This window comes from Pan troglodytes, chromosome X (assembly GCF_028858775.2).
Source record: "Pan troglodytes isolate AG18354 chromosome X, NHGRI_mPanTro3-v2.0_pri, whole genome shotgun sequence".
In the NCBI taxonomy this organism is placed as follows: Eukaryota; Metazoa; Chordata; class Mammalia; order Primates; family Hominidae; genus Pan; species Pan troglodytes.
Window position 1 is genome coordinate 38,139,673 of NC_072421.2, and position 18,057 is coordinate 38,157,729.

Consider the following 18,057-nt stretch of genomic DNA (forward strand, 5'->3'; position numbering starts at 1 on the left):
TCTGGCAGGGAATGCAGCTCAGGTACTGATGAGAAGTGTGGGTAAGGTAATGCCCATGGGGCCATCCCCAAACTAAGGGAGATGGTAGTTGATGGATAAGACTTCAGCCTCTCTGTCCTTTAGATGGATAATTTGGGGTACAATTTACACAGTACTTTGTGGATCTCCAGTGGGAATGAGCCCCATTTGCTACAGTGGTAACCAGTTTAAAAATGTAGTCTTGATTAGCCTTGTTTCCTCCCCTCTCCCACTTCCCACCCAACTCCTTCAATTCTGCTTTCTAGGCTTACCTCCCAAATGAACCACCTGCACCCGGATGCTTGCCTCAAGCTCTTCAGTTTGAGAGTAGTCATCTAAATAGAGATGATAATTTGAATCACAGTTGTCTAGGCATATGCAGCTGTGAAAAAGACAGCTAGGTTCATCCAGGGACAATTTCTGTCACAGATGATGTGACAGAATTGAAGGGTAAGCATGTTTGAGGTTTGTGCAAGAGAATGAATGAAGTTTTACACCAAGTATTCTTAGCTAGAAGTGGGAAAATAGAGGATTTATTTCACTGGAGGGTTTGGTAAAAATTAAAAAAAAAACAATTGTAGTAGCTCTTAGGCAAGCAAGTCAGATGGATAGAAGGTGGTGGTCACGATAGGGTGTTTGAATTAGTGATTTCAGAGGTGTTTATTGACTCTTGGATTCCTAGGAAAGCACTCTTAATAACTCAATCCTGCAATTTCACTTCTGCTGTATTTGGGGGCAGGCTGAATAGGCTAGGATTCATAGGTCTAATTTTATACTACAGTTCTCTGAACTTTGATAACCTGATGCAATCATCTTCTATTTGATCAGGTCGCTGCCCAGAGATCTACTTTGGCCAGACACGTTGACTAGATTCTGAAAAAACCTTACTTAATTTTTTGCTGTTTTCTGGACCAACTGTATTTTATGAACTAATCTAATGATAATAGCTTTAATTCATATATTCTTAGAGGAATATTGTGAGGAGGGAGTTGAAGGGATAGCTTTTTATGTTTGTATGTGGTACTTTACATGATATAAGCTTATAAACTTTTGGCACAACATCATCTGTTTTTTGCATGTGTGTACTCACACACATACACACAAAACACAAAATTTCAGAAAGTATGAAGGGAAATACACTGGAATATCAATTAGTTGTCCTGAGATAGCGAGAATATGGGGTACTTTTTTTCTTTCCATTTATCTGTGTTTTTCATGCTTTCACAATGAGTGTAAGTTTTTGTTGCAACGGAGAGAGTGATTCATCATGGGCTACTCTGGGTGGCTGTGGGTCTTTGTTTTGCTCGTTTGTGCATGCCCAGTTCTGGCACATATGACCACTCAATGTAAGGTCAGTGAATATGAGTTAGGCAGGGAAGTTTAATCTCAGTTTCATAGACAAAAAAAGTGAGGGTATCATTTGAGATGTTTTCATTGCAAGTGTTAGAATATGCAACTAAAAGCAATTTAAAATTGTAAAAATGTATTACTTCATATAATAAGTTCAGAGGCAGAGTGATCCTATGGTTGACTAACTTACTAGCACAACAGTGTCGAGGATCCAGGCACTTTCCATCTTTTTATCTGTCTTCCTTGGCTTCTTATTGGTGTCTCCCCTGATGATTGCAAGAGGACCATGTATCCATTATGTATTTCTGCATAACAAACCACCATAAAACTTAGTGACTTAAAGTAATAGCAGTCGTTTCTTTTCCTTATGATTTTGTAATTTGTGTAGGTATCTGCAGGGCTTACCTTGTGCCATGTGGCATCAGCTGAGGCAGCTTGACTAGGGGCTGGCAATTTGGTACTGTTTAATACTGGTTGCTTAGCTGGGACTGAGGGCTGGAGGCCTTGGTTGTTTTCCATGTGGACTTCTCTTGGCTTTTTTACAACATGGAAGCTAGATCTTAAGAGTGAGGATTCCAAGAGACATGAAGGAGAAGTTTTCAGTGTCTTAATATGTTGTCCTGGAAACCAGAATCATTTTTGCTTGATCCTATTAGGAGTCACATGATCTCAGATTCAAGAAGAGAAGGCATAGACCCTACTTGTTGATAGGTGGTATTTCATAGGACTTCAGGAGCCATGTTTTAACACACCTACAGGTAGTTTTAGGTCTAGACATTACATGCAGACATGATGAAGAGGGAGGTTTCTTCCTGTGTACTTCTTTTTACTGAGGAAGAATGCCTCTTTTTTTTAACATAATTCTATTCAGTTTCCGTTGGCCAAGATTGGGTCACATGTCCATGCCAAACCAATCTCTAGGTACAGGAATAGAAAACGAAGTTACAGATTTCTCTGAGGTGTAGATATCCTTGACCCTACAGAACAGCTGGGCAAGGCCTGGAATGGATAGACCAGCTTCATCCTCTTAACCCAATGAATACTAATTACAAATAGTATAATTTTTGTATTTGTCTGTGACAGAGAATAAGTTAGGAGACTGGTCTATACTAATCTTTATTTACTCCAGTGGTCAAACCTGGGATCATCTTCCTTAAACACGTGGAAGGGTGAGCAGTACCTAATCAGAATTAGAGTTCTGCCTTTAAGGAAGAAGAGAGGAAGGATACCAATTAAGTTGGAGACCCACAGTATCTGCAACACTGAGGTTTAGGAAGTTTAAGGGCCCAAAGCCAAGACAAAGACCCAGTTTTTGGACAGTTGACCCAATGTTAGTTGTTTTAACCAACAGTGCTTCTCATGGAGTTGGAGAATGTTAGAGGTAGAAGGGACCTAAGAGATCATCATGTTTGATTTTGCACACTCTGTAGAAACCACTTATTCAGTATCCCTGAAAGGTATTCCACCAGCCTCTGCTTGATTATATTCAGCAGTGGAGCTGTCAGTATTCAAAAGACACTTCTATTGGTGAAGTACTCCTTGTTAGAAATTATTTCTTATATAATAAGAAATTAAGTGGGACTTTTCCTTTTCCTCCAGAAATGACATCTGGCCCATGTGCTGAATATATTACATTCAGAAAAAAAAAGCCACTAAGGACTGGCCAGTCTTCTTCTTTCAGGATTTTCTGAGAGTGACAAACTAACACTACCACAGTCAACCTCACATACCCCTACCTTCCAATTCTAAAAGGACTTACCTGGGGAGAAAGGGCAGAAGAGAATAGGATCTTCTGTAACTTCTTTATGGTGAGAGGTTACTTCCTCCCTTCCAGAAGCCACTTAAAATAGAATTTCAAGAGGATGGGTGCTAGCAACAGGGTAGCCAAGCCACTCCCTGGCTTATGAAGCTAGGAACCCATAGGCCTATCTAACAGTTGCTCACCTCCCTTAGAGATAGCTTGTTGTGTGTACCCTGGAGTTTAGGAGTATTTATAAGCATAGCGACTGAGGCCTGCTTTTCATTTGTAGATTCCTGAAGGAGGGAGACTTGAGGGAATAGCCTGGAGTGAATAAAGACTGTGGTGCCATATGCCTGGAAAGGGGGTGAGAGGTCTCTGCTGTATCAGCTAGCTATTGCTGAAAAACAAACCACCAAAGACTTAATGGTTTAAATAACACATTTATTGTTGCTCAATCGTCTACAGCCCTGTTGGTGTGTTAGGATTCTCTAGAAAAGCATTATATAGGTATATAGTGTGTGTATATATATATATATATATATCTCCAAATATATACATATATGTGTATATATATTTCCAAATATATACATGTATACGTGTGTGTGTGTATATATATATTTCCAAATATATACAAATATGTGTGTGTGTGTATATATATAGTCCTCTTTGCTTTATCAAATCTTTACATGACATATTTGCTTTAGGTATATATTTTTTTCCTTTCTAAGCAATAAAATTTATAGTATAGTTGGGGCACCCTGTGAGTCTTCCTTGTCATGATTTCAGAGTTTATCATTCTTGTGCATGATTTATAACTTTGCTGCATAGGCACAGTATCCATAAATAGGATATATTGATTTTGTAGGTCTTTAAACTTTATCACACTGCAAATAACATTCTGAAACTTGCATTTTTTTCAGTCAATATTATATTTTTGAGAACTATACACATTGATGAATGTAAACTTAGTTTATTCATTTTTGTGGCAGAAAAGTGTTCTATTGCAGGGTGGCCAACCTTTTTCTGTAAAGGTATAGAAGAAAAATATTTTAGATTTTGCAGGCCATCTATGGTCTGTGTCACATATTGCAAATCCAAGAAAGAAATAACTTGTATATATCTGATAGTAGATTGGATGCCCTGGTACTTTTTTCACTTTATTGGCTTACATTTCTAACAACAATTCCATTTAATGGTTTTCTGCACCAGAGGTCATTTTCAGCTATAGTCAGTATAGTATACATAGCTGCTATAGCAACCTAAACAATGGTCCATATGATTGTGTAATGGTGTATGCCTATTATAAGATTATATTAAGTCTGCAAGACTTGAAGGTGGGTTCATATTCATTCCTCCTAAATTAAACCCACCTCCAAATGGGCCAGGGGGGAGAATGCTTCCATCCACCCACCAAGAGTTTTCGCTTAGGTTTGGCTTTGGCATGATGTCGGCTCTGATTTTTTCCTGGAGTTTGTGACCACAAGTCAATGGAAGTTACTTAGTGGTACACAGCGGGAAGACATATGCCTCCTACCCACCTCCACACGAGGGTGTCTTGTCAAGGCTGTGCCTGAGTTTAGGGAAACGTGTAACTGCTGCTTATATAGCTATTTGAATAATCCAATATCCAGTATAGACCTTCTGATTCCTCACCCACATCTCTGTAAAGTAAGTAGGTCTTGGTAGTGCTGCATAGAATTAGAGGCACTGAGCAGGTGTAATCACACACAGAAGAAGTGATATCCTCACAAGGTCCAAACCATTTATTGTTTATTCTTTATATCCTACCTGTTTCTAAAAGGCTTTCATGTTGTTTACAACCATGGACACATACCAAACATGACCATAAAATAAGAAGAACAAAAAATAAAGTATTTGAAAAGAGGGAAGGGAAGATAGATTGGGAGGAAAAGTACACTGAGGATTATTGTGGTAGTTGAAAAGATTAGTGGAGGTAAGAATGTGCATGCAAATATTTGTCAGTGTCTGTGGTTCAAGGGTTGGCAAAGGGAAAAATACAAGAAATTGCTTCAGTCATGGAGGATCTAATGGCCATGCTGAATTATTTACAAGGTTCACTGTACATGAGTAGCTACATTTTAAGAGGATTTGTGATGCCTTGCCCTACCTGAAAATCTGCAGTAGAATAGAGAAACTCTATCTTGGGATTCTGAGTGGTCTTGCTACCATTTTGCTGTTAGATACCATTTTGCTGCTACCATTTTGCTGATAGAGGGCCCCATACATGAGTCTAGGATCTTACTTCCTTGATCTGGCTATCTAAAGGAAGAGTTTTATTTTTTGTTTGTTTGTTTTTTTGGTGTAACTCAACTCACTGATGTCCCTTTTCTCTGCCTGAGGCAGGATGATAAGGAAGGAGGACAAGTTGCTAGGGAAGATAGAGGGATCTGCTTCTGCCCCACTTCTCTCTGATCATTGGTTATTCCTTGAGAGGCAATTCTCAGAAACCAGCTTAGCATAGTGAGGCTTACCCATTCCCGGGTGCCTGACCAGCATGATTTCAGAAGGTCTTTACATATGAAATATTCACATAATAGAAGACAGACGTGAAATTTGGGCTCAGTGGAAGCAAGGAAGAATTGGACAAATCCTCAAAGTACGCTTGGTGGATTCTCCAGACTCCTTAGAGTCCTGGGCAGTTTTAAGGGTAGCAGACTCCTTCCTGCCATCAAGTGATAAAAGAGATAAAATGTGGAGCTGAGACCACTGCTAGGGAAATAGACTAATTATATTTATTTAGGCAGAAGAGCCTACTGGTTAAGGCTACGATTCTGGAGCAAGACTACTTAGGTTGGAATTCCTGTTCTATTAGCTGAGTGATCTCTGGAAAGTTACTTAACATCTCTATGTCTCTACTTTCTCATCTCTATTATGAGGATAATAACAGTATCTACTTTATAGGATTGTTGTTAGAATTAAGTGATTCATACCTGTAAAATTCTTACAATAGTCCATTGTCATGAATTAAGAGTGCAATAACTTTGCATAAGAAAGATGAGCTGGAGGAGATCTTGTCATCCAGGTACTTACCCAAGAAATCGAAATACAGCTGGGAGAAAAGAACAAAATCACTCAGGATCTCTAAGGATTATAGAGTATACAGTTATAATCACATCATGTGGGTTGTGAGTGATGGGCCATAGTATTTGTTCTCACAATTCTGAGAACAAAACAAGATATAAATATGTATTGAAGGAAAAGTCCTCAATTTTTGACTAAACATCTGGTAAACTGGCAGACGTTCAAGAGAGATTTTGGTAACAGTGAGATCTTAGTCACTAAGACTTTAAGAATTTTCTTTTAACAGTACTAGGGTATCATACTGGTTATATCTGCAGAATGAGTTTTGCTATAGTAATCTAAATAGGGGTTTATGTCATGTCTATTTTCTACTTGGCATTTTGCCAGGGTAGGGAAAAATATCTCTGAAACAACTTCATTATAACAATGAAATGATAGTCCTTTTTGCCTTTAAAAATTATAATCTAATAAACATTTATTGAGTGCCTACTAAGTATAGTAATAGTGTACCTAGTTTTTTCAAATACATATTATTGAAGTATAAAGTACACACAGGAAACTATACTCATCATAAGGGCAAATCTTGATTTATCACAAAGTAAACTTACTCATGTAGTTCTGTATCCAAGGTGAGAAACAAAAGAGTATCAGAATCCCCAAAAGACTCCTTATGTTTCTTTTCAGTCACTTTCCTCACCCACCTCCCCCAAAGGTAACCACTAAGCAGAAAGCCGACTTCTCACACCACAGATTATTTTTTCCTGGGTTTTAAAATTTTATGTAAATGGAATCAGGGTTCTGGTTTCTTTCACTCACACTGTATTCATGAAAGTTATCCATATTGCAGTTTGTAACAGAAGTTTGTTCCTTAGCATTGCTGTATAGGATTCCATTGTATGAATATACCGCAATGTATTGATACAGTCTGCTTTTGATTAATATTTAGGTTATTTCCAGATTGTGACTATGACAAATAATGCTTCTATAAATATCCTTGTGCGGGCCTTTTAGTACACATATATATGCAGTTCTGTTGCATGTATATGCAGGAGTAGAACTGCTGGGCTGAAAGCAATGTCAATGTTTAGCTTCAGTAGAGACTGCAAAGGCAGTTTTACCATTTTACACTCCCATAAGCAGTGTATGAGAGTTCCAGTTGCTCCATATCCTTGCCAGCACTTGGTTTTACTTTTTGTGATGGAGTAGATGTGTAGTATCTCATTGTAGTTTGAATTTGCATTTATGACTAATGAACTAATTTTCTTTTCATGTCTTTAGTGGCCATTTTAGGGGTGTGTTTGTGTGTGTGTATGTGCATGTATACACACGTGTGAAATGACTGTTCAGGTATTTTCGCTCATTACAAAACTGAGTTGTATTTACCCTTTTGGTCCTTGTTCATACCTTCTTGTATCTCCATGCTTCCACATAGGATCATTTCTTGTGGGCCTGAAATACTACTTTTAACATCTCTCCTTTAGTGCAGATCTGCTGGCAACAAATTCCCTCTCCTCATTTTTGTTTTGACAGAAAATGTATTTCTTTTCCCTTCATCTTTGGGACTGTGTTACTTCCTACTTTTAGATTATCATTCATCTTCCAGCTTCCATTATTTCTGTTGAGATGCTACTGTCCTCTGTCATTATTGTTACTCGTTTGAAGTTCATCTGTCTACTTATACTTTCTGACTGCTTTTAAAGACTTTCTCTTTGACTTTGGTGTTCAGCAATTTTAACATGATATGCTTAGTTGTGGTTTTCTTCATATTTACCTACTTGAGTTTTGTAGCATTTCCTCAATCTGTGGTTTGATATTTTAGCAGTTCGAGAAAATTCTCAGGCTTCATTGCTTCACATATTACGTCAGAGCCATTCTTTTCTCTCTCTTTCTCTCTTTCTCTCTCTCTTTTTCTCTATCTGGGACATTTTCACTCTACTATAAGTTTTTCATGCTTTTTCTTTCTCCATTTGAGTGTTTTCTTCTGACCTACCTTCTAGTGAGTACTAATTATCTTTATAGCTGTATCTAATCTGCTATTAAACCTATCTGTTGATTTCTTAATTGTAATTATGGTATTTTTTTAGTTCTAGAATTGTCATTTGAGTTTTTAAAATAGTTTCCAGTCTCTGATAAGTTCCCAATTTTGTCACACAATTTTAAAATCATATAAATTATAGTTATTTTAAGTCCATGTCAGATTATTACAAAATCTGTATCTCCTACAGGTCTATTTTTATTATCTATTATTATTTTTGGATTTTGGCCATTTTTTGTTGTTGGCATACCATGTTATTTTTAATTTAATGCCAGGTATTTGTAAGAAAAAAACTAGAGAAAATTTGAGGCTCTGCATGAACTATCTTTCTCCAGGAAGATTTTGCTTTTGTTTATAGCAGTCAGATGGACTAGATGCAGATCAACTTGACTCAGTCATGACTTGAGATGGTTGAAATCTATATCAATCTTTGGGAGGGCTTAATCTCTTTCCAGTCATCCTTACTCCTGATGTCCTTTGAGTTTCTACTAGAAAGCTTTGGGTGTACACCAGGATCGTTATGGGGCCTGAATGCCAATATTTGCTCCCATACCCACCAGCTTTGAGAGATTTCTATAAGTTGTATTCATATTATTTGTTTCTTAGTACTCACTTTCATTTGGGAAAATGTCTTGAGGGAAAAGGCAGCTTCAGAATTTTCTCGAGAGATTTTTTTTTTCTTTCAAAAGTCTTAGCCCCAGGAGTACTCACTGCTTTGGAAGATCTCTGATGCCTTTGAACAGATGTTTGCCTAGTTGTTCTTGACAGAAATAATGGATTAAACAAGCTAATCTGCCATGCTAGTATGGAAATCTTTTGCTTTTTGATGCCTTTTTTAGGGAATTCAAAAAGCATGAGAAAATAAAATTGGACTTTTTTGTCATTTTAAATGTTTGTTGATGGCCACAAGGCTAATTACTGTTTTATCCTTTTTCTCTTTTCCTTTTTTCTATCTTATGAATTTCAGAGGTACAAATAGTTTTGTTACATGAATTTATTGCATAGTGGTGAAGTCTGGGCTTCTACTTCTTCTTCCATCACCCAAATAATGTACATTGTACATTAAGTAATTTCTTATCCTTTACCACCCTCCCAAGTCTCCAGTGTCTATCATTTCACACTGTATGTCCATGTGTACACATTATTTAGCTCCCACTAAGTGAGAATATATGGTATTTGACTCTTCTGAATTGGTTCACCTAGGATAATGGCCTCTGGTTCCATCCATGTTACTGCAAAAGACATTTCATTCTCTTTTTATGACTGAGTAGTATTCCATTATATATCGCATTTTCTTTATACAGTCATCCATTGACAGACACATAGTTTGATTCCATATCTTTACTATTGTAAATAGTGCTACGATAAACATATGAGTGCAGGTATCATTTTAATATGGTTTATTTTTCTTTGGGTAGATGCCCAGTAGTAGGATTTCTTGATTAAATGGTAGTTCTATATTTAGTTCTTTGAGAAATCTTCACACTGTTTTACATAGATCTTCTATTCATTTTACACTCCCACCAACAGTGTATAAGTGTTCCCTTTTCTCCCATCCTTGCCAACATCTGTTATTTTTATTACTTTTTTATAATAGCCATTCTGACTGGTATAAAATGATATCTCATTATGGCATTAATTTGCATTTTCTGATGATTAGTGATGTTGAGCATTTTTAACATTTTATTCTATAATATATATTTGGTCTATGCAGATCTGGCCTTTGAATTCTGACACACTTTTTGGGATACCTATAGGACAATGTGAAATCTATTATAAGTTTGATTCATAGTTAAGAATGAAAAGCCACCACAAAATATATACAAATGGCCAATACCCACATGAAAATAGGCTGGAAATTATTAGTCATCAGGGAAATGCGAATCAAAATCGCAAGATACAATTTCACACCCATTAGAATGGCTAGAATAAAAAAGTTAGATAACAAGAAATGTTGATGAAGATGTGGAAAAATTGGAATCCTCATAGACTAATGGTTGAAATATGAAATGGTGCAACCTACTTTGGAAAACACTATGGCAGTTCCTTCGACAATTAAACATTACGTTACCATATTACCTAGCAACTCCACTTCTATAAACTCAAGAGAAAAGAAAATATATGTTCACACAAAAATTTGCACATGAATGTTCATAACAGCACTATTCACAATAGCCAAAAGGTAGAAACTATCCAAATGTTTATCAACTGATGAATGGACCATGTCTTGTATATCCATACAATGGAATATTATTTGGCCATAAAAAGGAATGAAGTACTGATACATGCTACAACATGGATGAACCTTAGAAACCTTATGGTGAGTGAAAGAAACCAGTCACCCAATACCACATATTCTATTATGTTATTCATATGAAAGTCCAGAATAGGGAAAATTTTAAAGATAAAAAGTGTATCAGTGGTTTCTTAGGACCAGTGGGGGCAAAATTGATAGCTAAAGTATATGGGGTTTCTTTTTGAGGTGATGAAAACTTTTTAAAATTGACTGGTGATGGTTGCACTTATATGCGAATATTTAAAAATCATTAAATTGTTCACTTTAAATGTTTGTGAATTATAGCTTCATTATTATAGAAATTTTTCAACATACAAAAAGATTGAGAGGATGTTATAATGAACCCCCATGCATCTATCACGTCTTCAACAATTATGTGTTTTTACCAATGAAGGATGTTTTTTTAAGATGCAGCTGACATAGGCAGATTCATACACTAGGGGAAAAGAGTCAGGATTAAGAGAGTAGTTGAAAATTTAGAAGGGAAAGATGATAATTGATACAGCAAAGTTTTTGAGGAGGCAAGTGATAGAGTGTAGTGCAGGTGGGGAGATCCTGGCTCCAGATCGTAAGAAAGACTCTTTGTTCACTGAGTTGAAAGAAAACAGATAAAAATTACTGTCTCTCAGAAATCTGTTGAAAATTCTGATTTTCAGAAGCTTGCTTTGCTAACTTCCTCCAGTTTCCCTCTGCCACTGCACTCCATATCCCCTTTGGCTTCGCCAGTTACCTCTTTGAAGTCATTCACTAATTTTTTTGAAAAGTCTATTCCATAAAAGCATTTCATGAGTTCAGTCATTTTACTGAAGATTCAATGTCTACAGAGAGTAATCATAATACAGAAAACAACCATCTACCATCCTCCATCTTACAGCCAGACTCTGTTATTTCTCTAAAGCAACAGACAAACTGTTCCCTTGTACTATAAATAGAATTGCTTTCCTAAGAGGAATTCTGGGGAAGAAAATATTCTCCATAACTTTACATAGAGATTAAGTTTTTGGTGGCAAGTCAGGAAATGAACAAATCCATGCCTAGTGACAATTAATTTCTCTGTGAATTAGGAAGGTTCATCTGGAAAGAGTTCATTTGGCTGGAATTGGGTAGGAGGAAGCTTTAGAAGTATGCCAAGGGTTTGAAATATTGCCAAAGCCTTCCTTTTAGCTTTACCTAAAGTAATGTCTTCCCTTCTAATAATAATGAAAACAGCAAAATGCCTCCATCCATACACACCCCTAGGAAATGAGATTAGAATTACTAGGGGATGTTAGACTTCTGTGAAATGCCACTTAAATAGGCAGTACTGCCAATTTATCCCCTTTTGTGTTGGCTCTGTGAAGATAAGGTTGGGAAATATTGTCAGGGAACTTTTCTCCATTTAAGTCTGAATCAGTAGGTATTTGCATGAGCATCATCCTCGTCGTTCATTAGATGACAGCTTAATTATAGAGCTGGAAATGTACATTGGAATCATTTTGTACAAGCTTCTTGTCTCCCAAATGTGTCTCCCTCCCTGACCCCATTTCTATCTGTGACATTTTGTAGTGAGCACCCAACAGTAGCAATGATGATTAAAGCCAATGATTTCAAAATATTTTTTATGCATTCTCAGAAGGTTTCTGTGGTTGATTACTACTAGACACCAACTGGGTAATAATTGCCTAATTCTCTTGATAGAGAAAAAGATGTAATTTGGAAATAATTGACTGAACAAGAGAAAAATGGATAGATACTAGAAAAAATTATGTGGGCCATAGTATTGCTTAAAGCAATAAATATTTTGGAGTTAAAATACCATAAATATAACAATATAAATACTGTATATGTGTGACTACTTACCTTAGATTGTAATAATTTATGCTTAGCTCATCTTCTGCACTTAAAATATTTTTCTTATACTGGAGAAAACATAAGGACTATGAAAAAATGATTTAATAATGGATCCTTAGAGTTTGGAAATTTGTAACCACACATACATGTATAAGTAATATACAAAGTATATCACTAATATGTTCTGCTTTACAATGCTCCATTGAATTAGCCTCTCAGGAAAAATAACTTAGTGCAATTACTTCCCGGTCAACTCAGGTAATGGTGTTTCTACCTTTTAAATTTGATTAGTAGATTCCAGTCTTTCCAGTGAATGACATCATTAATTAAACTCAGTGCCAAAAGACTATGAGAAAAACTGATGCTTTGAGTAAGAGTGAGCTTCTCTCCCAGGCAAATAAATACCAAAGCTTCAGAGTTTTTATGTCTAATTATAGATGTTTTTCCATTTATTCGTAAATAAGAAAAACCTTTATTCCTATACATTTTAAATTATACATTTAGATAGAGACAATTATGTTACATGGACAGAATTACATAGAATTGAATTTTAAGAATCAAGCATGGATAAAGCTACAACAATCAAGACAGTGTAGTAGTGGCAAAAGAACAGACAAATAGATCAATGGAACAGAATAGAGAGCCTAGAAATAGACCCACATAAAAACAGTCAACTGATCTTTGACAAAAGAACAAAAACAATACAATGGAGAAATGATAATTTTTAAAACTCTAGACACAGACCTTACACCCTTCACAAAAAATTAACCTGAAATGGCTCACAGACCTAAATACAGAATACAAAACTATAAAATTCCTAGAAGATAACATAGGAGAAAATCTAGGTGACTTTGGATTTGATGATTGCTTTGTAGATACAACACCAAAGGCATGATCCATAAAAGAAAGAACTAATAATCTGAACTTCATTAAAATTAAAAATTCCTGCTCTGCAGAAGACGCTCTCAAGAGAATAAAAAGACAAACCACAGACTGAAAAAATATATTTGCAAAAGACTTATCTGATAAAGGGCTTTTATGCAAAATGTACAAAGAACCCTTAAAACTCAACAATAAGAAAACAAACAATCAGGTAAAAAAAAAAAAAAACGGGCCAAAGACCTTAACAGACACCTTGCCAAAGATGGACAAGATGGCAAATAAGCATATGAAAATATACTCCACATTATATGTTATCAGGGAAATACAAATTAAAACAATAATGAGGTACCACTATATACCTATTGGAATGGAATATCATTTAGGCTTGAAAAATAAGGAAATTTTGCCATTTCTCAACAACGTGAATGAACCTGGAAGATATTATGCTAAGTGAGATAAGCTAGACACAGAAAGAAATATACTGCATGATCTCATTTATATGTGTAATCTAAAAAAGTCAAATTGATAGAACCAGAGAATCGAATGGTAGTTACTAGGGGCAGGAATGGCTCTGGGAAATAGGGTGATGATGGTCAAAGGATACAAAGTTTCAGTTATGTCAGATAAATAAGTTCTAGAGATCTAATGTACAGCATGGTGACATTAATTTCAGGTTAATAATACCTGAAATTTGCTAAGTGTTCTCACACAGAAAAGGTAACTATGTGAGGTGATAGATATATTAGCTTGACTATAGTCATCATTTTACAGTATATATGTATAACAAAATATTATGTTGTACACTTTAAATATATGGCAAAAATCCAGAACACTGACTACAGAAAATACTGGTGGGGATGTGGAGCGACAGGAACTCTCATTCATAGCTGTTGAGAATGCAAAATGGTACAGTCATTTTGGAATACAGTTGGGAGGTTTCTTATAAAATTACACATGCTCTTACCCGGCGATCCAGCAAACAAATCACACCCATTGGTATTTACCCTAAGGAGTTGAAAACTTATGCCCCTCCAAAAATCTACATATGGATGTTTATAACAAATTTATTCATAACTGTCAAAACCTAGAAGCAACCAAGATGTCCTTTAACAAGTGAATGGATAAATAAATTGTGGTACATCCAGATAATGGACTATTATTCAGCACTAAAAAGAAATTGGCTGCCAAGTCATGAGGAGATATGGTGAAGAAAACTTAAATGTATGTTACTAAGTGAAAAAAGTCAATCTAAGAAGGCCACATACTGTATGATTCCAACTATATAACATTCTGGAAAACGTAAAACTATGGAGACAATAAAAAGATCAGTGGTTTCCAGGAGCTGGAGACTAGGGAGGGATGAATAGGTGGAGAACAGAGGATTTTTACACAGTGAAACTACTCTGTATGATACTGTAATGGTGGCTACATGTCATTATACATTTGTCCAATGTGTAATGTCCAATGCACCCATAGGATGTACAATGCCAAGAGTGAGCCCTAATGTAAATGTAAACTTTGGATGATAATGATCTGTCAGTATAGGTTCATCAGTTGTAAAAAAATGTACCACTCTGGTGGGGGATGTTGATAATGGGGGTTGTTGATAATGCTTGTGTGGGGTCAGGGAATATATGGGAAATCTCTGTACCTTCTGCTCAACTTTACTGTGAACCTAAAACTACTCTAAAAAATAAAGTTTATTAAAATGAATAAATAAACATTTCAAGATATCTTTAAAAAATGAAGCAGCAGGCATGGAAGGGTATTATCTCAATTTTATGGGTGAGAAAACAGAACCCAGAGAGGTTGCCATTTTTTCAGTGTAAACTGGTGAGACAAGAAAAAAACGAGAGCCAGGCTGTCGGTTCCTAACTCATAGCCCTGCTTCCCATCCTTCCTTGTGCCAGTATTTAGAGATGTTGGCAGCCTGTAGTAAGTGATTATATTTCAGTTTTGTCCACAGTCTACTTATGGGTTGGCATCATATATCTTAGATAGTACAACTCAAGGCCAACAGTGCTGTGCTCTGGAATGTAATACCACATTTCATTTAAATGAGCTACATCTTGTCTCCCCAAACTTCTGCTTCTATTATAAACTGGATAAACCCATTACCCATAAGTCATTTTAAGAAATAAACAGAGTTGAAACTTCTTGAAACACTAAGGACTTTCAGCCCAAGACAGATAGACTCTCAGTAACAGTGAAGTTCTCGTTTCTTCAGCTCCCCACAGAATTTAAGAATGCAACCACAGTGAGTATTCTATAGTCAGTCCATCAGTTTAAAAGATCCTGCAGATATAGAGGAACATACTGAGCAACTTATTACTGTTTGTATATCTACTGCTGGTATGTGCTGAGGGACATCAAAAGGAAATATCAGATTTGGTTGGTCGGTCTTGATTCCCCAGAAGCTTAGAAGCCAATTGAGGAAACAAAACACACCATGTAAAGGACTCTACATATTCAGACAGGCCCAGATGAGGTCAGGAATGTATTTTAGTGTGAGTTACCCTGAAGCAGGCCCTACGAGAAGAATTTGAGTGCATATATTTTGGGAGGAAGATGTAAGGAGTGTGGGAGAAGAGAAATGAGGCAGGGAAAGGAAGGCAGCCAATAAAGGGAGACAACTATTAGACAACTATCACCATGCGTGACTAGAAGTTAATCCAAAGAGCAAATACTAGGAAATGTCATAGAACACATGCCTCAGAGATATTCTCTCTAATGGATGGGGAAGCCATAGTACTTGTATTCCAGCTCCTAATCTGGGCTGGAATTGGGGCATTGAGGGCGCTCTCGGGAGTATTAATTCTTGGCACTTCAGCCTGACAGGCACCTGGATGCAGCAGCTTTCTGCAGTTCTGGAAAACATACTCAAGCACAGTGGGCAGATGCTAACAACTGGAAGTCAGGCTGTGCACATAAAACAGAAGAGTCCAAGGAATGCGGGTGGGGTGCTGACAGAGTGTCTGCTGCAGCAAGATTCCTAGTGGAGGTGAGACTTGATGATACTCTCTCTTTTCTCCCCAGGTCTCCTCATGACCATATCCCTGTTGTCCATTGTGTATGGAGCCTTGCGCTGCAACATCCTAGCCATCAAAATCAAGTACGATGAGTATGAAGTCAAAGTGAAGCCTCTGGCCTATGTCTGTATCTTCCTGTGGAGGAGCTTTGAGATTGCCACTCGAGTTGTAGTCCTGGTCCTCTTTACCTCCGTCCTGAAGACCTGGGTGGTGGTTATAATACTCATCAACTTCTTCAGTTTCTTCTTGTACCCCTGGATCCTCTTCTGGTGCAGTGGTTCCCCATTCCCTGAGAACATAGAGAAGGCCCTCAGTCGGGTGGGCACCACCATTGTACTATGCTTTCTAACTTTACTCTATACTGGTATCAACATGTTCTGCTGGTCTGCTGTACAGCTGAAAATTGACAGCCCTGACCTCATCAGCAAGTCCCATAATTGGTACCAGCTACTGGTGTATTACATGATAAGATTCATCGAGAATGCCATCCTCCTCCTCCTGTGGTATCTTTTCAAGACTGACATCTATATGTATGTGTGTGCACCTCTGTTGGTCCTGCAGCTGCTCATTGGGTACTGCACAGCCATTCTCTTCATGCTTGTATTCTATCAGTTCTTCCACCCTTGCAAAAAGCTCTTTTCTTCCAGTGTTTCTGAAGGCTTTCAGAGGTGGCTCAGGTGTTTTTGCTGGGCCTGCAGGCAGCAAAAACCCTGTGAGCCGATAGGAAAGGAAGATCTACAGTCATCCAGAGATAGAGATGAGACACCTTCTAGCAGTAAAACAAGTCCTGAGCCTGGTCAGTTCTTGAATGCTGAAGATCTCTGCTCTGCTTAATGGGACCCAAGGTCTCAGAGCACAGGCATATTATTTTCTGGGTTTGATACTCGTTATTCATACAAATAATGAGCCCTACACAGGGAACAAGGCAGGAAGTTAGCTGTTAACTCCTTGTGAGCTGCTCCTCTTTATAGAGCTCTTGGGTATGTAGAACTGTATGGGAAGAAGCCAGGAAAACCTCTGAGTGTTGAAGGGGCAACCCAAGGCATCACAGTTCACAGGTAACCATGTTGTGTTCTTCTAGGCATTACTGGCCTTTTCACTGACAAGTTACCCCTGAAATCTGAGTTGTACTGGTTAGATTCATTAGGTTGAATGAGGAGAGGGGCTTACCTGTTCTCTAGTTTTCCAGACTGCTGGTTTGGGTAACCTGAAGTTTTATGATCCCTGAACATAGTTTTCACCCAAGAGCTGTCCTGGTGACCAAAAAAGATTACTAGGGTTTTGCCATCAGCAACGTCATTCCTGTCAGAGCTTTCAGGGAGGGCTGTTCAAGTTTGGTTTTTGAATAGACAGAGGTTTCATTTTCATCTCATTAGGGCTTTTTTGTACATAGCCAACTGTAGCCACCCTGGCATGCTGTCTCTAATTGATTCAAGGGCCTAGATTTGGAGACTTTGTTCCTTAGCATCCATGGATGCAGAAATGAGTGATAAATTTGGCCATGAAAGCCCTGGAATTTTAGGAAAGTTGTGATTCTTTGATAAGTTGATGAAATTCTGGATCAGGAGGGGTGTTAAAACATCAAAATGATGGCGGCTTGTATAAGTAGAATTCTTACCATCTTACTCCTGCCTCCCCATTCCTTTGCCTGTCAGGACCATTTTAGAAGAGTTACCTTGGTTAACTTAAGGGTTTTTTAGAAAACCCCACAGAAATCTCTCACCCAGTTCAGGTATATAGGGAATTTTCGTTTTCATTATTTCAAGGAAGAGAGTTTTCCTCACTACCACTTGTAATTAGAGATTGACTTCAGAAACTTTTTCTAAATTATAAA

General features: G+C 37.3%; 1 protein-coding gene across 1 annotated transcript in view; it reads left to right on the forward strand.

Annotated features, from left to right (window-relative positions):
* XK (XK Kell and VPS13A binding protein) overlaps positions 1-17,778 on the forward strand; it is a 43,313-nt gene extending 25,535 nt beyond the window's left edge. The window contains 1 exon segment of the mRNA NM_001079921.1: positions 16,231-17,778. Coding sequence (NP_001073390.1) covers positions 16,231-17,057 — 827 coding nt within the window. The 3' untranslated portion in view covers positions 17,058-17,778.
* Positions 17,779-18,057: the final 279 nt, after the last annotated feature.